Source organism: Pelecanus crispus, chromosome 1, assembly GCF_030463565.1.
Source record: "Pelecanus crispus isolate bPelCri1 chromosome 1, bPelCri1.pri, whole genome shotgun sequence".
Classification (NCBI taxonomy): Eukaryota; Metazoa; Chordata; class Aves; order Pelecaniformes; family Pelecanidae; genus Pelecanus; species Pelecanus crispus.
Genome location: NC_134643.1, coordinates 11,076,159 through 11,097,472, shown reverse-complemented (window position 1 = coordinate 11,097,472; position 21,314 = coordinate 11,076,159). Strand labels below are relative to the sequence as shown.

The window sequence follows — 21,314 nt, the reverse complement described above, 5'->3', positions numbered from 1 at the left end:
ATTACAGGGCAAAGTTACAGTCCAGTCCCACAAAAGAATGCTGCTTTGTGGATTCTCAAAGTCATCCCATCTTGATTAATTAAATGGGAAAGGGAAACTGCATGCAAATCTTCAGGTTAATGATCTACTTTAGATGTGAAGGAAACAGCATTTCTGAACATGCAGGCACATGCAGGCACCTCTGTGCAAAACACATATGTAAAATGAAGAAATGAAAAGCGTGTAATCCAGAATAATTTGTGACACCGTCCAAAAGAAAACAAGACAACGGAAGGAGGGGAAAATAATAAAAAAATCATCCTGAAATGAGGTGAAGAACATCAAAATTATATTTCAAAGAAAGATCTGCTGCTGTGTCATACTGACCTGTAGTAACTCTTCCAGAAGTAAGATCTACTGCTGCATCAGTTGCCCCAACTCGATAATCAAAGCTATTCTTGCTTTTGTATGCAAACAGTCCAGCTTCTGATAAATTTGTGTCAGACATAGATGGTTTCATACCTCCCATTCCTCGGTAGCCACATGACCCTGAACGATCATACTGATAATGGTCATCTCTGTAACCAAAGCGATCTTCAGGAAGTGTAGTTGGCGGCTGCTGTGCTGTACAGCTCCTACCAAATGGCAATTTATAAACCATATCACAGCAGACAGCTCTTCTCCCTGCAGTCAGATCCACAGGCTTTTCATCATCTTCTATTACTGTTGTTATGATACCTGAAGTAGTTTCATCCATGGTTACCACTGTTCTGTGGGATTTTGTAGTGCTAAGGTCAACTGCTCCACTCTCCATTGGCTCCTGAGAAGTGGAGAGATCAGTCCAGCCATTTGTAACACCAACAGGTGGTACAGTAACAGGCTTTGTAGTAGCCCACGTCACTGCATGCGTTGAAGTACCTAAGGATAAATTTATTGGCACTTCATCTCTACCTGCAGAGAAAGCCTGGCTGCCTGGTACTCTGTATGCAGGCTCAAAATGTTTTGTTGTTAGCTGAAGCGGCGTTGTCATCGCATGTCCCAGATCCACAAGGCTATCTGTACTGGCAGTGTAGCTTACAGTGGCGGTGCAGGTCATTACAGTTACTGTCTCAGTGACTACAGACAGAGAAGGATCGGCAACACATGCAGTGCTAAGATTTACTATAGCTGGCTGGACAGTACTTACTGGCCGCCCACATGTATCACTTGCTGGCATTTGCCTTCTCATGTCCATAGAAACAGCAGACAGATCCATACAGCTGTCTCTCATTTCAATATCCATCTTAGTTAAAGTGCGAAGATCTATGACATCACCCAAAGGATGGAGTCTTCCATTCTCTCTATACCTGGGTTGATCTACTATATGCAGTGGCTCTGGAGGTATAGTAATAGCGACACTACCTAAACCAAAACCAGGCACTGGGCCCTTAACCACAGACACTGTGGTCTTGGTTACCTCTGTTGTTACTCCTTCTGCTTTTGAACTAGGTATTTTTTCAAAAGTTGATTGTGTTGTGACAGGAATAGTTTGCAAAGCACCTGAAATATACATACTCTGATCTGCCATACTTTGAATTTCCATAGTTTTCATGGATGGAGTAAAAATTGGTTGCATAGGCTGGGGAATCTGTTCTTTAGAAGGTGCTTCTAAAGGCCAGCTGGTAACAGCCTGACTAGTTATAGCTTCTGTGGGAGTCCCGGGCTCAGATGGCAATGTGATGACAACATAGGTTTCCTGTGAGGGTTTTGTCAACCTTGGTGAAGATTTGTTAGAGTGTGGAGACAAAGGGGAAGTGGGAGATGCTATTTTGTATTCAGCTGCAGAGACCAAATTCAGAGTCATACTTGAAGTCAATGACAAACCTATTGGTTTGGGCTGTGTTTCTGCTGGCTTATGAACAGCTATTGGGAGTGGAGGAATTGCTGGTTTAGGAGCAATTGGAGGTTTGGTTACTTCAGCAGGCCTGTGACTGAAAACAAGCCCTGCTGGAATGGAGGATGGTTTGGGTGGTACAGGAGGTGGTGTTGGGGTGTATGTTTTTGTGATAGGTACCACATGATTCTTTAATACAGCTGTAGCCTCTAGTGTTGGAACACTTGTGACTGAAGGTACCATTGTGGGAGCTGTTGCTGCTGGAGTCTTAATCTGTGACTTCTTTTTGGGATAAATGGCTGGCTTGGGTAAAATAGGTGGAGGTAATGGTGGAGGAGGGGGTGGTGGTGGAGGAGGAGGCGGGGGTGGAGAAGGTTGTGCAGGAGAATCCAAAGAAGAGCTTCTAAAAAGCAAGAATACTTTGGATGTTACAGCAGGAGCTGAGGAAGGCACAGAGACCATGCTGGTCTTACTTACAACACTGGGAGTAGGTACAGAAGATGTTTCTGATGCAGGCTCTGTAATTGGTACTGATGCTATACATACAGGTGGTTGCTCAGATATAGCACTAGTCAAATTAATCCTTGTCATATCAACACCCAATTCTTTGTGTGAATCTTCATGATGAATTTTGACAATGCCAGCCTCTACTGTACTTTTCAGTTTTTTAGCTGCTTCTTTTTCTACTTTGGAAGTATCAAAAGTAATGGTATCAGTTGCATATTGCTTGGGTTTTATAACTGTAGTTGCCACTACTGAAGGTGCAGTTTCAGGCAAACAAACTGCAGCTTGATCCACACTTTCCGTATCTGATGCTATAGGTGGCTTTTTAGTGGCTTCGGCAACAGAATCATAAGGCATGCTCACTTCAGAGTACTCTTTTGCAGATGTTAAGGAAACTTGGGTTATTATCCTGACACCTTCTGAATCTGCTAGTTTACTTACAGCATCTGCTGTATCTACATAACCTGTGGTTGCACTATCTATAGGTGATGAACTATCTGTGGTACAAACCGAAGATGTAGATGATGTTAAGGAAGCTGTATCAGAAGGTAAAACTGATGCAGCACCTTCTGATGTCTCAGAGTAGGTCAACATTGATGTTTCATGAGAAATTATTTCTTGAATTTCTCTGGCATAATCTGTTAAGTATTCATCTTCAATTTCCTCTGCTGTAAAATGCTGTGTTATTTTAACATCTGGAATAGAAAGTGCTGTGCTACTGACAGGTGATACATCTGAGATTGCTGAAGTAGTGCTTGATGTTAAAGATGTACTATCCACTATTTCTCCAACACTAGGTACCTTTGTATCAGATGTGGGAACAAAACCTGAAGTTGGTTGTGTTGGACTGGACCCAGGTGTTAGCTGCATTCTCTGTCTTTTCATAAGCTCTTCATAAGCAGCTTCTGCATCTAACAACTGCTTTTCCTCCGTGGTGGAAGTTACTGTGCTGTCTAATACAACTATTTCATGACTTTCTGGGATAATGTAAGAACTAGAAACAATATCTTCTTGAGGCACAATAGAATGTACAGTCTCAACACTATAGTAGTCTTTCTGTACATCAGTAATTTTCTGTGGTTCTTCATAGATCTGTTCTGAAGCTCTTATTTTTTTCTCTTTTCCTCTCTGTTGTATATATTCATTGCTCTCATCTTGTCTCATTATAAGATTAGTATCAATAGTTCCATTGTAAGTATCCTCTACTAAAGATTCATAAATATAATCCTCTATTAGCATTCCACCATATAAAGATTCTTTTTCAAATACTTCATCTTTTTCATTTGCAATTTGAAATGGCTTGGATTTATGGGTCTTATGCATCATCTCCTCATATATCTCTTCAGCACTTTTCAATGTCTTCTGAACACTTTCTTCTTTTGGGAGTCCAATTGGTTGTTTATCTGTTGGTGAATATAGAGAGACAGCAGTGGGCAATTTGTAAACTTTTTGTACTTCTATTATTTTTTCTGGGCTGATTTCAAATCCTTCAGGATCTGACTCAATACTAGGTGAATATTCAGAACAGGAAGATCTGTGCAGCTCTTCCATTTCTGCTGCCTGTCGTAATTCTTCTGTTGGAGATGCATCTTCAATGGGAGAAAGATTACTTGGTGGAGTCTTTGGACGTTCCCTTCTTCTCTGAGCTCTTAGTTCATCCTTGTCCTTTTTAGATTTTTTGCTAGAACTTTTTCTTTGCTGCTGTTCTAATTCACGCTGTTTCTCTTGTTCCTTTAGCAGTTCTTCCTCTTCCCGTAGTTCTTCTTCTTCTGAAGAATCTTCAATAGTTGGAAGAAGAGGACCATGTGACCGATGCCTGGCTTTGCGCTGTTGTTTGCTCTCCCCTCCCAGTTTTTTGTGACTAGGACTGCTGTCACTGTCTTCATCAAGTGATGACACTGAAGTAGGAGATGTACCTGGTGTGAAACTAGAAGCATGTAAACTAGAAGACCCTTCTCCTCTAGATCTATCTTCTGGTGAATCTGTAAGACTCTCCATCTCTAGCTCAGGCTCTTCATCAAAATATAAAATACCTTTCTGTTGTTCAGATGCTTCAGAATATTTGTTTGTTATTGTACTATTTAACTCTATTGTTTTGAAACGCCGAAGGCCTCCTCCTCCAGTTACTGCAAGTTCTTCACCATCTTGACTTTTAGTTTCCCTGTATTTTGGCTCTGGGCTCTCATCAAAAGTCTCATCATCGTCATCATGCCATGAATGTCGTCTTCCTGCATCCTCATCATAGCCTGCACTACTTTTCCGTGCCATTCTTCTATGTTTTCCAGCTGTTCCTTTGGCTTTGCTTTTCACTTCTTCTTTCTTTTGGCTTTCAGTTACACTGATCTCTTTGAGTTGATTTCTAATGAATTCATCGTCTTCAGAACCCGAGGCATCTTCATCAGCACTCATCTCTATAATCTGTTTCCTAATGAAGTCTTCCTCATCACCTGATCCCTGACTGTCATCTCGTTTGTACTCATCGCTGCTTGAAGAACCAACACTAGCTCTTCTTTTTCTCCTTGGGACAGGTGAGTTTTCACTCTCACTGCTGTCTTCCACAGAATCATAGCGTTGTCTTCTTGCTGATGCGTCATCTCCTTCCTCTTCTTCCTTGTAGTCTGCCCGGGAGGAAGCACTTCCTTTGCCATCTTCTACAATGGTTTCTTCACCTTCTTGAATAGCTTCTAAGTCTTCCTCATCTGAACTGTAAGATTCTGGAGTGACTGGCAAAGGCTTTGTTTTATGTTGATCCGTTGTCTGTTCACCATACGTTTCATAAAGCTCTTTGCTTTTTGCAGTTTTTTCATCAGAAAGCGTACTTGCCTGAGCTTCCAAAATAGACAGTACAGTACTTTCCAATTTAGCTAGATCTGAGGGGCTTGGTGGACTTTCTTGTGAAATAGTGTCTTTTTTATTAGATTCTTTGAGTAAATCCTTTTCATCACTGGGGATATGACTTGGAATTTCACCAAGTGAACTTGATATCCCATCAGAAGAATACCCGGTGTCACTCAGACCTTGTGGACTTTTCTGTTGCTGAGAGCTTGACGTGTCTGATTTGTCATCCTCCTTTTCCTAAAAAAATAAATACATATGCGTGTGTATATATTTATATAAAAATTCTTAATGTCTCCAGGCAATTAAATACATGTGGGTTTTTTTCTAAAAGATGAGTTAATGTCTCAGATGAAAAATTATGATGCCAAGAATTATATTAAACCATAAAAGACTGAACACTAATTTTGTTATTCAAAGCTATTAAAATCATACAGAAAGTTCCTCAAATTTTGAGTTTTTCCATTGAATCTAACTATGCTTTGCATGGTTGTTCACACTGGCTAGTGATTTTATTAGCTGTAAGATGATCTTCTATTTTTCAATATAAACAAATACTGTATTTAATTGTTTTCAAAACACGTATTAATAACAATCTATCATTTGTTCACATATGCATGGGACAAGTTGGGGTTAATTTAATGAAGATTTTAATTACCTATGTTTCAAAACTGCCTACACAGTTTTATATATAAAGTAATACAGCTTGCCAAACGTCAGCCTGCAGTATTTCTGGGGTCTGCTCCTTTCTTTGCCCATTCAATCTTTTATAACTGTCCAGCAATATGTCAATCTTCTCAAATTTTGGACCTATGGTTTCATTTTGTTGATTTTAGTGTTATACATTGTAACTTGCAACAGAATACATGGAGTACTGAAACATGACTTAATGCAATTTGGAATGTTCCCATATCTGCAGTTTGGCACTGTACAAACATTTTCTGAGTACCTCATAAAAAAGAAGTTTCTCTGTAAATTTGTAACACAGAGGTAAGTTGCTAGTAGGGAAGTGTAATTGCAGGGAGGAAAGCACGATGGTCAGCTATTGATCCAAGGAAATAAGGAAGCAAACAAGGCAGGCATACCTGACAGCATCATAACCAATGTTTTCCTTCTCAGCCCTAATTAAACACCCTTAGTCATTCTAGCCTCTAGATCCTTCTACACCATTCTGAATGACAAGCACCTCTATCAGGTTCTTTAGATAACAACAAGAATATCCTTCAGCAAGTATTTCCACACCAGAGTTTCCCTCCTGCTTCTCTCAACTGTGGAATGCTCCGTACTTCGTGAAAGTACCTCACCATTCAGCCAACAAAACCGCTCACTATCCAAATGACAGGTCATCTTAGCTGTCATCTTAGCTGACAGTCTTATGAAGTGTCCCCACCTCCACTAGCAATTTGAGAACAAGCATCCCAAGGTCTCTGGATTTTAATAATATGATGTGATCTTCACATTTGTTATGGCCCTCAATAATACAAGTAGGTAGAGTATTTATCAACTTTGCTAATCTAAGTCAATGATTTCTAAAGTACAGCAAACCATTTATTTAAAGCTTTAATTTATCAACTTCCTTGGCAATATGCTGAGTTAAAAATATACTGTGGAATAAATATATTAAGAAAATGACAACAATGGTTAATTATAATTTAAATGTACATTTACACTCATGTTAAGTTGCTATCAATTACAAGTATTTTCAAATGTTTATTCACACTAAAGTTATACTTAATGCCAAAATATCATAACCGAAGTATTTGTTATTGTCAGTTATTGTATTTTTATAAACTAGTCATTTTTTTATTATTTAATTTACATTTAAAGCACCTGCTTTTGCCTATAAACATATCACTGTGCACATAATCCTACATTAAAACACTAATATTAATATTACAGTAATCTACTAATTTTTGTTAAGTAATCTCAATTTCATAGAAGTGATTTGTTATATGCTTTGCAAAATCAGATACTACTTCGAATATAAACTACATCTATTCTTACCAGTATTGTTCCCAATATGATAAATCCAAGTATCTGATATCAGAGCAAAATCCATTGCAATTAAAAATCAAATATGAAAACAATTATTTCTAGGGACAACTCTAATGATAAAGCTGTGATTAATATAAAAATATGGAGAAACCTACAGTACTCCAAAAAACTTTGGGAAATCATCACCTCTTAAACAATTCAGCACTTATTATTCTGAAAAATGTACTTTTGGATATTATCCAGCCCTAATGACAGAATTATATATACTTTTCCTAAAAATTCAGCAATAAATTAAAAATTTTAGGTTTTGTATGTTATTTATACATTTTTGTTCCCTTTATTAAAGAAGAAAGTGTTTAAGTGGAATTTATTGGGCTATGCTTTAAAAAAAATACACATTTCATTAAAAACAAAGGATTTTTCCATCTAGAAATATCACGCCCCTCACTAAAATTTCACCTATGACATTTGATTGTTATTTTTTTTTTATTTCCAATATGTTCATACTTATAAACACAACCCAACCAAACACAGCGATCAATTTAGGTAAGCTACTAGAAAATCCAAACATTGTTCAAGCTCAGAAGGTCTCCTAGGAGTTGATGGCCAGACTGTGTCCAACTAGTGAAAGTGAATCTGTCAGATCTTGGTTCCCCACAGGGAGATGAAGTGATACAGTGACTTGTAAAGCAGAGACAGAGGGCATCAACTAAACAGTTAAGCTCGGAAATAGGTAGACAACAACTGGTCATGGAACAACTTCAGCCATTCTCCTTGTAATTTGTGATGGTGCCATTATCTGTGAGTCCAATGTGTAGTACCTACTCAATGACCAAACCAGAAGAGAATGCAATGAGTATTGCTATTGCCCGCCCTGTTGTTGAATCTCAGTATATGCCATAACATCACTGCTATTAGTAATAGGAAACAATATGGGAAAGACTGCTTTTTGTATTGTAAGGAGAAGAAAAAGATCTACTATAAGGAGGGACTTCTTTTATCACTAGAAATAAATGTGATGAGAAAATCCAAATTTCTTTTTAAGGCTACCATAATATGAATATACTTTCTATCATTTTTGTATGTATAGTTGTCTGCCCCATGATATGTCATGGAAAAATTATCCTGCACATCATGTTTCAAGATCATATGCATGTAACTTACAATAAATAATATTTGGTCTTTGTGCTTTTTTTTCCCATTTCCTGCAGCCTGAGAACTAGGATATTGTGATTAGCTACATCTATTCTTAAATGACTGGTAATTTATTTCCTACAGGGTTGGCCATCACATACACAAAGACAACATCATTGTCAAACTTGTAAACATATCAAAAACATAAGATTTATAGATGAATAAAAAAATATTGCAGAAACAATGTTGGTAAGGATCATATACATATCTAACAACTCTTGGAGAATTAAAAATTTATTTTAATCAATAAGAAAAAAACACTTTTTTCTTGTAAAGTAGGAAGTACTTTGGTACTTGTTGAATTACTGGTCTTTTCTGAGTAGTTGAATGGAATTTTTTCTGAAAGTTTGTCTACTGTGAGTTTTTAATACTGGACAAATTTAGCTCTAATACAGACATTGATCGGCGGATCTTGAGACATGAGGAAGAAGGATACTTACAAAAACTGCAGGCTGGATAAGACTGTTTAAAACCAGCAAATGCAACCTCTTTAACTAATGGTAAAAATGATCTAATATAGGATGCATTTGTACTATTCTAGTGGCATTTCTACAGTGTCAGTGCCAATACATCATACAACTATTCTGCGTTAGAAGTTTTTGCTTTACAAGTATTACTTATTCTTATACTTCCTCACTTTTAATATTCTTATTTGAAAATATAAAGCTTAGTGCTTTAAAAAGTCTAATTAGTTATCAAATCCAATCAGAACTCTAGTAAAACAAAACTGTGATTTAAAAAAAAAAAAAGTCTTGTCAGTTTTCTAAATTATTTATAGCCAGCAAGATGACATTCTGTTGCACAGAACAGAAATTTTATTTTGCAAAGGAACTCATGATTTTTAAAAGGTCATTCTGTTTATAGAAGAAATAAAGATATCTACATTATCAAAAAAATAAGTTGCAAAGAGTGAAAAAAAGACTTTGGTTGACTAAACTGTTTAATCTGTATTAGAGTTTTGTATTATCAAAATGAAACATTTTATTTGTGTCCAGAAAAACTGCTTACAGAAAAGCTTTTTCCTCCTTATTCTGTCCCCCTGGTCTGCATTTTGTCATTAATGGCATGTGTTAAAATAATGATGACAATTTACAATATATTAATTTCTACCCGGTTACTCAACCTAAGCACACAACCATTCCTCAGTAAACATAAGAAGGTAGTAATAAGGGAACTTATATAATATATCTGATGTGTTGTAAATATATGTCCAATTTATACCATGGTAATGTGTTCACATAGATATGCTGAACTACTTATATGTTAATTTATGAGTTCCAAGATGACTGTTTTATACTGACAAACTGTATGTCATAACCGTCCAAGACTTCCAGGCATCCTTGTTAGAACAGCTAACTGCTATTGCACATGTGAATAGTCAATATTACAAGATGGTTTCTCATGAAAAGAACCAGTAAATCATGATCAAAGTCAGTTTATTCTTTAAAATCTTTTTGAAGAAATTACAGTTTAAAATATTACTGAAAAAAGAATCTTTTGAAGGAAAGAATGGCTTTATGATACCTTAAATCATAGTTTAAGACCCAAATATTTTAAAATATTTCAATATTTAAGTCACTTTTGTTTCAAATGATGCCAGATCTCGAAATACAACTGATATCCGTGATTTTCCAAGGACCATTCTACTGATTGTACTGGATCAGAACTTTAGCCTCTGTGTCTTTAGGGACCTGTTGGGGTATTGCTGTCTTTTTTTTTAGTGAAAAATGAGGATGGTATTATTTACTTATCTCATTGGAATACTAAAGAGTTAGTAATTACCATTTGCACAGATTTGGATATAAAACAGCATCAGCAGTTTGTCAAGTGCAGAAAGAATCAGGTTTTCCTTTGCATCCCTATTTAAAAATACACCTACCTGAAACCCTTCATATGATTCTGTCCTGTAACACATGTAAAACATATTCTTCAATGTCTAGATATTCATAGAATCAGAATTGTTTAGGTTGGAAAAGACCTTTAAGATCATCCAGTCCAACCATTAACCTAACACTCCCAAGTCCACCACTAAACCAGATAAGGGTACAGTAATAATTTCATGTTTCCTGGCTTGGTGGCTGCATTATTTTTTAATGAAAATAAAAACTAGGAATCATTAAGGTTGGAAAGGACCTCGAAGATCATCAGTCCAACCATCAATCCAACACCACCATGCCCACTAAAGCATGTCCCAGAGTGCCACATCTACCCGTTTTTTGAATGCTTCCAGGGATGGTGACTCCACCACTTCTCTGGGCAGCCTCTTCCAAGGCTTGGCCACTCTTTCTGTGAAGAAATTTTTCCTAATATCCAATCTAAACCTCCCCTGACACAACTTGAGGCCATTTCCTCTCGTCCTATCGCTAACTACTTGGGAGAAGAGACCAACACCCACCTCACTACAACCTCCTTTCACGTAGTTGTAGAGAGCGATAAGGTCTCCCCTCAGCCTCCTCTTCTCCAGGCTAAACAACCCCAGTTCCTTCAGCCGCTCCTCAGAAAGCCTGTGCTCCAGACCCTTCACCAGCTTCGTTGCCCTTCTCTGAACACGCTCCAGCACCTCAATGTCCTTCTTGTATTGAGGGGCCCAAAACTGGACACAGTATTCCAGGTGCGGCCTCACCAGTGCTGAGTACAGGGGGACAGTTGTCCTTTACCAACAGAAATGGAATCAATGTGTGATATCTACATTCTTATCTCCTCTTCCATTTCTGTCACATGGTCTCCTGGGAAGAATTTTATCTAGCAATGTTTGATGTACAGCATGGAGAACATTAAAATCCTTCAATAAATAAAAATTTAGAAAATCAGAGTTATTTTTATAAAGTACAAGCTAGGTGAGGCACCAGCTTTATTTTTAATCCTGAACAATTTGAGCTGCTTCTTTTTTTTCTTTTTTAGGATTTTTCCAAGGAGAAAAAAGATCGGGAAAAGGAAAAAATAAGTCTTTTTGTGTAAAAATAGCTATTGCTTTTCCATTCGTTCAATTCTGGTTTGTATTTCGGAATGTTCTAATTTTAAAAATACTTATAAGTAGATATGTATGTTGTTTTTTTTTTATTCAAGAAGCTTCTGCTTTACAAACTTTAGCTAAGTGTGCTTCAAAGTCTGATAACAAGAGCAAGCGAAAGATAATCCCTATTTATGGTATTAACTGAAGAAGTCTTGACTTCAGTTAGAAGGCAGTAGGAAGAAGTAAAATATTAGTGAAATAAGAGTGAAATATACGTGTGCGTCACATTTGAAATCACTAATTAATGTTCAATTAAAATCTGTCGCTATCAGAGATGGAAATCCAACATACGAATCTTAGATTTGTCTAGAGTATAATATGCTTTCACCTCCTTATAGAACATAAAAATGACCAGACAGGACCAAGACTAGCATGTGATGAAAATTTTCCCTTACAAATGTTTTTCAACAGAAAAAAAACCCCAAATTTTTAACAACAGTAACAAAATTCTAAGTCTACTTCTTAGGTTTTCTGATATGAATTTAAAAAAATCCCCAAAAGAGACATTTTGTTAACAAAATTAAGCTTACTCTTCTTGGAAAGTCCTGCAATAGTGTCTTATGTTTGATACGAGATAGTCAGATTGATACAGGATTTTCTTTAGATCTCCTTCTTGCTTCTTCCAGAACACAGAATTTCTGGCTATGTTACTCTGAGCATAATTCAGAGATTCCCTCGGTACAATCAGGGGACACCATACCTCTTGATACCATCAAGAGGAGGAAACACGACATCTGATAGGAGATATATTTCAGACAGAAAACTTGGTTTATAAAAATAGTAGTATTTTCCACAGCACAATTTCTGAATCAGAATATTATTCTGTCCAAATGTCTTGGTTATCACAAGGAAAAAAAAAAACAAAACAAAACAAAAAGCCCCTTGACTTTTTTGATTGGGATTATTTAAAAACATAACTTTGGCAAAGGTTAAACACTTTTCGCAAATCTACTCCTACTTTCATAACATAATAATCAGCACACAATTCATGGTGCTGATATAAAAAAACATCATTTTTCATTTCTCAACAAATTGTGTATATTACTCACTTCATCTGATAAAGTGACTTGTTGGTGATTTCACATCCAGCAAATGCATTTACTTAAGAAATGCAGACCTCTAGTACATGCTATCATAAACCCATACATTCATCTGACTTGAGAGCCCACCAAGAACCCTACCTAAAAGTACTTGCCCATACGAGATAAGCAAATGAAATAGTACGAAAAGCTGTAAAGGTTGCATATTTCGACATACCATCTTCAGGCATCATGAAGTATTCCTCAAATGGTTATTATATTTTGGTATTGCAAAACATTGTACGCCTTACCATTACACATTATTCCCCTTTGGGATTAAGAACTATGAAAACACTCCAATTTCAACAATTAAACTCCAAAGTCTGGAGAGTCTACAGAAACAGGTAAATAAATCAGACATATTGGAAAAATGATTAAACAGGAACTTTGCCTTAGTTTCAAATGCTTAACTGCTTGAGACTGAAAATCATGCAAGTAGTACTGAAAATCTGCACGTAGAGCATAGGACTAACTGCTGAAACTTTCACTCAACAGGAGTCATTGATTTTATAATTTAGAATCATCCCATACAGAGAATAACAATAAAGAGTGGGAAGACATAAAGGAGAGGGTCTGTCAGGATCAGAATCTAAACTGTAGCAAGGGAGAAGGGGGATGAGAGGGAGAAAGCCACTTACTGTTTTTTCTCTCACTGCTTCCACACGGTCAGTTCCTGGCAAAGGTGGTGTTTGAACAGGAATTTCTTCTTCCTGAGCTTTTTCAGCTTTCAAAACCACTTGTGAAATCCCAGTTGTCAAACCCTCTTTCTTAATATCCTCTTGCTTCTTAGCTTGCAGTCCCTTATAAGGTGCTTCAACTTCTGCTTTCTGTTCAGCAACATGGTCTTTACTCTCAGCTGTAATTTGTTCTTTTTTGTCCTCTGGATGTGGTGTGCGCTTTTCTGGGAGCACAGGTTTTTTATCTTCTTGCAATGTTATTTGGGGTTTCTTTTGGTCTGAACTTACTGTTGCAGGAATTTTATCTGCTGAAAGTGTCTTTAACAGTTTCCCTTGCTGAAGTTTTGATTCTTCTTTTTGAGCTTCTTGTTCAATTTTCTCCACTGATGAAGTTTTCATGATTTTCTCATGTTGACGTTTTGGATCTTCTTTCTGAATTCCATGTTGGATTTTATCAGCTGAAACTGTCTTTGACAATTTGACTTCTTGACGTTGTGGATCTTCCTTCTGAGCTGCAGGTTGGATTTTGTCAGCTGATAGTGCCTTTGCCATTTTCATCTGTTGGAGTTTTGGGTCTTCTTTCTGAATTCCATGTAAAATTTTGTCAGCTGAGGGTATTTTTGCCAATTTTGTCTCTTGAAGTTTTATGTCTTCCTTCTGAACTGCATGCAATATTTTATCAGCTGAGGACGTTTTTGCCAGTTTTGCCTCTTGAAATTTTGCATCCTCCTTCTGAACTCCATGCAAAATTTTATCAGATGAGGCTGTCTTTGTCAGTTTTGTTTGCTGGAGTCTTGGGTCTTCCTTCTGAGAAACACGTTGGATTTTATCAGCTGAGGGTGTCTTGACAAGTTTTCCCTGCTTAAGTTTTGCATCTTCTTTTTGAATTCCTTGTTGGATTTTATCAGCTGACAATGTTTTTTCCAGTCTCCCCTGCTGAAGTTTTGGAACTTCCTTCTGAATGCCTGGTTCTTCCTTCGGTTTTGCTGCTGCTGGAGTAGGCGGTGTGGAAGGCTTCTGAGGGGAATGTGAGACAGCAGGCATAGGCTGTTTTTGAGGAGTAGCAGGTGGTTTGGATACTGGTTGTGAAGGGCCTGTTTTCGGAAGTGGCACCTTGCCCGTATCCCCAAGTTGTCCTGACATTGCCCTTTGGGTCTGGCAGTTTAAGCACAGCCATTCCTGTACCTGTGATACAATAAACATATGAAGTTACTTATTTGAAAACTTAACAGTAAAATCATATGGTGTTTTCAACTGATACAGCTGAATACTTTTAAACTGAATGCTATGCATACTGGAAAGTTATTTTCTTTGTTTGCTGCTCTTGAAGGAAGATCCACTACACCTTTCTACCAGAAATGAAGCATGAAAGATTCCAGAAAGTCAAGCTGAACAAATATAAAAATATACTGTGAAAGCTAACAACAATCACACTGTTCCAAATTTCTGATGACCTTTACGTACAAAGTTTGCTTATGTATTTCTAACATCTATTGTTTTCTAATGCCCCTATAATCTATCAATAGTTCCCTCTAATTTTGTGAATCTGAGTACAAGGGGACCAACTGGGACTCATGGCTTTTCACGTTTCTCTTCAGAAGTTACCTTCCCCCCTTGAATTTGTGTGTATGTGTCAGTGTATAAATTTAATACGGCTGTAACCCAAAAGAAAGATTACATTTCTGCTCTCTTTATTACTGAATCCCTGCAGCATACTGGCTTCTTTTACTCCTCTTTCCCAAAAATCAGAAAAAAAGGGCAAACGCTTATATCTGTGCAAAAGATCTTGTTGCCAGTTGCCTAGCTACTATACGAGAGGACTAATCAGACTTTCCAGTGGGATTTGGTGTATAGTTTCTTTAGAATAACAAAAGGACATTTTAAACACAGAAAAGTACTGAAAGGAAAGAAAAAGCCCAGAATCTTCTGGATACTAGAACAGATAATGAAGCTCTGCTTCACTAGTGCAAAATGAGCTTCACTGGAGGATAAGAGGTCTATGCTGTACATTAAATTCTTTGTATGCTTGTTTTTAACTCCTTTCACTGTGAAGATGGAAGGTCTCAGCAATTCAGTTATAGTATTTCTCTGATTTAGAGAACTTAGTGGCCTACTGAATATGAAGCACATGAAAAACAGAGCAAAACTGTTCTATTAGTAATTATATAGTTAATACTGCTGATAATATTAGGATAGTATGGATGATTGATCAGTTATATACCATTGAATATTTCAGAATGTCCAATGGTATATATTCAGTTGACCAGAAAATGTGGCATTTAGTCAGAAAAAAGGGTATCTGGCAGAAGTGTGCAACTCCAGAAACATTAATGCATTTTATATTAACAAGTAATACAGTAATAAATGAGGTAACACCAAAAGCAGGGACTGGAACTCCAGCTCTGCCCCTGCCAGCAAAGAATGCCTAAATGACAGGGATGTAAGCAGCAGACTCCCTCCTCTCCTGACTCCACGTAACTTGCTCTTTTCAGCGTAAAGGGCCTAACTTCAACAACTGCACTGGCAGCTTTTCCTACTAAGAGTCATTAACACTTGGTGATGCCAATATCTTGTCATTGATATGGCATTTCTCACAGAGTGATAAGGTTCAGTCATGACAGGACCACAGATGGCTTTTCAAGACAGTTAACCAGAGTGAGGCATCTCTATTCATCTCTGCTGACGGAGCTTATGTGCTCAGCTCTCATCCACCCAGGAAATTTCTGAGCGCATTGGTGCTTAGTACAGTTCCTGTGTACAGTAGGTATGTCCAGGATACTATGATTTTTGGTGTCTTTAGAAATGAAGACATTTTGAGATGAGCTGGTTTCAAACACTTTCTGGAATTATCTAAAATCTATCAAAGCCCCAGTTTGTGAAGTCTATCTGCATACTTCAGATCCAAATCCCATTGTTAAATGGCTTTACAATTCTCTTGGTTTTTAATTGTTTCTAAAATAATTGAATCACTACTGTGATGCTGCCCCTTTGAAACAATAGCCGATAAAGCTAGTAAGTGAAATATAAATTACAAGAATTGCCAATGAAGTGACAATTGCATGTGAAACAAAATTTAGTAAGAAAAGCTCATGTGGGCTTGTTGAAATGCAACTAAGGAGAGGCTATTTAATGTATAAAAGAAGTTTCTTTGTCTGACAAATTTTGCTTCAGGCACAAGAAATGCAAGAATTCATGCATTATCATTCAGGTCATCTAACAACTGCCTTGTGTTTTTATTATTCTACTTTTATAGAAAATGACCAAACTAGTGAGTCCTAGGAATTGACACAAATAAATATTTATTAAAAGTATCTGGCAATATTGTGCCAATAAATGCAGTTTATCGACTGAATCAGCTGTCTCCAAATGCAACGAAGCCCCTAATAATTACTATACCCTTTGCAACTCCAAACTGAATGTGGCTCTGTTACAGACTATTTAATATAATTTAGGTTTAGTTTCTCTGTTGAAAAAAGCATTAAAACATAAGCCTCCCGGGAAGATTATTCTTTTCCATACGACTTAAAAGTACTCCAACTACACATAATTTGTCTGGGAAGCACTAATTAAGAAATACAAATAAAAGTAACTTTTTTTTTGAAGAAAGCGTAAAATGTAACTTAGTTTTCTTGCAAATATTTCTGTTAGAGTGGCTTATCCAGAATGTTTATTAAAGTTTCCTCCCTTTTTATGGACAGCAACATTTTTTTTCCTAGAAAACAGTATTGGAAGCCGTAAGTATGTTGTGAACTGTCTTTTATAAACTTAAAATAGAAGTAATACACCAGGAAACAAATTTGGCTCACAGAAAATCATGATGTTAGTATTATCAGGAGTCTGTAAGTGACTTAATATACTAGATAACATTTAGCATAAACAGACTACAGAAAAAAGATGCAATTTCATAGTATCCTTGATTCTTTTCTCATAAAGATTGTAAAGACCACTACACAAAGTTGACTAGATAATTATAATAGATCAACTTTTTTTTTAAATTTATTGGAGGCCCCAAATGCTTTTAACCCCACAAAAAAGGAGGCACGTTTTGCCTTCTCTAATCAGCCTGACAAATACTCATTTCACAATATAAGCAGAAATAATACCATTATTATTTGTGCTAATATAGCTTCTGTAAGCACAGGGCATGGGAATAAGACAATACATAAATGTTACCAAGCTTCTCAGAATATAGCCTTAACCATCTTTAATTTCATAAAAACATAATTAGTGGCTTCTACCATGGTTCAAGAGTTTTCTGAATTTCACATACATGCTATATAGATATTCTTAAACATGTTACTTTATACATTAAATGCGCATGTTCTTCTCACAGTACCATTTATTTGTGACATAATCTCCATGTATTTCCTTATAATATATCCACATCCAGTTTCTAGGGTATCTGTGTTTGTTTCTTTTCTATACTTCTACATTCGGCTCTTCCTACTTCTCCTAGCTCTGCTTGTTATACAGATCCCATTTAGTACCTCTTCAGCTGCAGCCTACTCACTGCTCATACACTTGCTCCTCAGATTCGTGAAGTCACCTCCCTCATTTAAATCCTTCACAGACTCAATTCTTTGAACTGCCTATCATAACTTTAGCAACTTTAGTAACAGTATTAAGTATTTAAAAACCAAACCAGTTACCCAGCCACCATTTCCTCTCAGCTTTGCTCACTGCCCCTATTCAGTCTAATTTCCCTGGAGTAAAGTTCTTCAACTCAAGGGCTGTGCTTTGTGCTGAGCACATAGTAGAACAAGTCTCTTAAAAAGGAAAATAATTACAATTAACACGAGCAAAGGAAGGTGATGATGAGCAAATTGGCAAACTGCACTAAATCTTGTCTAGAGCTGGAAGTCTCAATCTTGCCTCCCTGCCATACTGATGCAAGTGATGATAGTGAAATGATCTGAAATTGTCCAGATACGCAGTGATTTAATGAACCTTGCCATTGTCCTCTTGGACTTTTGTTATATCTGTATCTATTTACCACTTTTTTTTTTAATGTTGCTATATAGGCATGGCAAATACTTCTCCCAAGCTGTGTGTTTTAAATTCCAATCTAAGTTTTTGTAATAATTTGGATACTTGATCACAAAAGAGCCTATAAAAATCTTATATCACCAGCCCTCTAGCTCCTCATTCTCTGTCAGAATGGTTCTCTGTAAAATCAAATTTTGTACCATGAAGTCATATGCCTCAGTTTTAGACTTGTCTTTTCCTCAGTTAACCTCATGCCCTGAATGCAAGCTTTTCCCTAAGGCATTCTTTTCACTTAGCCTGTCAACCCAAATTTATTAGGAGTTGGGAAATGGACATCGTCTTCTTTCAGCAGTCTTCCCTAGATAAATCTTCTTAGTTCTTTACAGAATTCTTCACACCCTTTGGTTCCTGAATCGGCAGTAGAAACTATTATTGGCATCACAAGTGATACTAGTGTGCTTTAATATTCTGAATCCATGCTCTCTCCCTGTGTTTTCACCAGTCCTTACAACCCATATTGCTGGACAGAACAAAGTAGCTGTGTCACAATGTTCTCCTCGTTCAGTTTTGTAATAAACAAATGTCATCATGAAAAGGGCATACATCTAACATCCATTGTGAATGTCTATTTTTCAGTTGTCATGCAAGAGCTCAGGCATTTCAGTTCCTTTGCTTTTGTATTTCCATACCACAATGTTAGATAATTTCAAGTGGAAAATGATAGGTCAACTATTCCATGTTCCTGCCAGTCAATGATTTTTTTATTGTAGTATGTTGATACATTCATTACATACTCTTGACAAACACTAATTGGTAAACTACAGTTTTTCTCTAACTGAAAGTAACTTGAAGTACTTAATATATTTGTGAAGGTGAAAACAAATGCTTCTTCCCATAAAACATCTCTAAGTTACTTCAGAAGGCAACTGCCTTAGTTTCATTTAGATACCAACCAACTACTTCCTTTGTTATGCTTAGATCATATTGTTATCCCTTCCTAATTCTTCCTCCTCACTACTCTCAGTCAAACAAAATCATAAAACCAACATAGGAATGAAAAAAGCATTAAGAAATAACTCTCTGAAAAATTACTATCTTTCTGATTTCACTATCTAAAATAATCATATTGCAAAACAGAATCTTTATCAAAAACCATATGCTAATTATAAAAACGTGAATATATATATGAAAAGAAAAGAATGCTTTTTCTCCCTAAAAATAACCTCATAAACAAAATAGGGGGAGGAGCAATGCAGGCAGTCACTAAAATGTATTTCTTATTACTCAAATTTGCCATCTTCTTTTTTACTAAGCATAGATTTGAGCATGTTTCTTACGAAACACAATAAACATACATTTAAAAGTAAGATATCTTTGTCATAAATAGTAATATAAACTAGTTGTTCTGAGACTCTAAGACAGTTTTACTTTGGATTTTTTTTTTTAATTGATTTGGGTTTCATTTTCACAAACTTGTACAGCATGTTTCCAAGATCTCATATGAATAAGCCACATAATGAAATAACAGAAAAAGTAATCAAATAGCCCACCCGGAGAAGAAAAGCAATTTGATGAACATAGCAAACTCCATCTTGAAGATCAGAAAAAGCAGGTATGAGGAAAGAATTTCCAAAAATTGATATAAATCAAATTCTGCAAAGGTAATTTAAGCAAGCAACAAAATATTTGGTATCCTTGTAGATAAAAAGATATCCACAGTGCAGTTAAGATTGCTTCAGAGTTTAAGGTATGGTCCACATAGTATGTGCTTTAATCTCAAGTTTTTATAATAATGAGATTGAACACAAGCAAATGTCAACAGGAAATGAGCACACAGAACAGAAATCATCATATTGGATATGGAAATTCATGATCACAGTCTAATAGTATTCATTAAAGTCTATTGGCATAAGAAAGCCAAATCAAGCAGCTATGAGAGATAAATAATCCACCCAAACTGAGCGACACAGTTTACCCACATTCAACTCACATACGCTTTTATTTGATGTGTAGAAGGAGTGTTCCTTGCAACTACAGCTTTGCTAGTCCGATTCAAATGTTTACAAAGTTCTAGAAAATAATTTGAAAGAAAGTTGAATTGATCCTTGTGATGAAGAAAAGGGCCATATACTGAAAGGCAATATGGATTCACTGGAGGAAGACTGCGTCAGATACACCTTGTATTTTTTTCTTGGATAATATCATTTATTCTATAGGTAAAAATGAAACCATTACACGATGAACATACCTGGATTTCAGAACAATAACTGAACCTGTGCCACCATGAAATGATTAGCCAAATTAGTAAGGATGAGTCAAGAAATTGCCGGGTACAGAAAACACATCTCCTGTAGAGGGAAATGAGCCTACATTCTTCCTAAGTTTTAGTTACTTTTCTTATGTTTTAGTTATTTTAAAGTAGATATGCATTTAGGCTTTGGAAGCCTTCACACCCTCCTGCTCTGGAAGGATATATTGTAACACAAGGCCAGAGTCACTCTTCTTCTTGTGAGGTCCCTGTCCTGCTTGGTCCAGAACAGCCCTTTTTGCAAACACAAGGAGAGAAGGAACTCTTGAAACCCCCAGCCCAGAGGTCTACAATACAAGGCCTAGGTTGGTGGAGCACAGCTGTGAGTCCTCAACTCAGTTTTACTGAGAAAAAGTCTGTTAAGATGTGAAGAGGTGTTTGAGAGAAAGCTGGGTGATGTAAGAAATTAAAAAAAAAAAAAAAAACCCAAGAGCAAAACCACAGAGTGTCATTGGGAGAAGAATTCAAGAAGAAAAATACTGACATGAAGGGGTATAAACCCAAAAGAAAAATACACAGAAGTGGCTGGCAGTAACTCAGCAGCAGTGATGGTTGGTTGGTCCGTTCCAAGGAGCAGAAGTTGACGCTTCCTAACCTGACCAGTGATTGCCTGGCCAGCAAACACTATTCAAGGGCCTCACTGAGGTGGTGAGTATATTAATATTAACAGTTCTTCAGACGTATCTGTCTGCTGTGCGTATTCATCAACAAATAATTGCTCTCTACTCCTGAAGTCTGTAAATCTTCCTTGCTGAGCCCCTCTGCATATGGCAGACATTGCCTGAACAAAATGACGCAGACAGGGAATGTTACATTCTTATCTAGAATGGGAATGGTGGCCTGAGCATTTCTTTGGGATGTGTGAACTGCA

The 21,314-nt window shown here is 36.7% G+C and overlaps 1 protein-coding gene across 1 annotated transcript in view; it reads right to left on the bottom strand.

Moving 5' to 3' along the window:
* PCLO (piccolo presynaptic cytomatrix protein) overlaps nucleotides 1-21,314 on the bottom strand; it is a 388,529-nt gene that overhangs the window by 195,684 nt on the left and 171,531 nt on the right. Inside the window, exons 4-6 of the mRNA XM_075722389.1 lie at nucleotides 13,858-14,334; nucleotides 13,111-13,782; nucleotides 367-5,431 (exon numbers count right to left, since the gene is read on the bottom strand). Of these exons, the coding sequence (XP_075578504.1) occupies nucleotides 367-5,431; nucleotides 13,111-13,782; nucleotides 13,858-14,334 (6,214 nt within the window). The remainder of the gene's footprint in view (nucleotides 1-366; nucleotides 5,432-13,110; nucleotides 13,783-13,857; nucleotides 14,335-21,314) is intronic.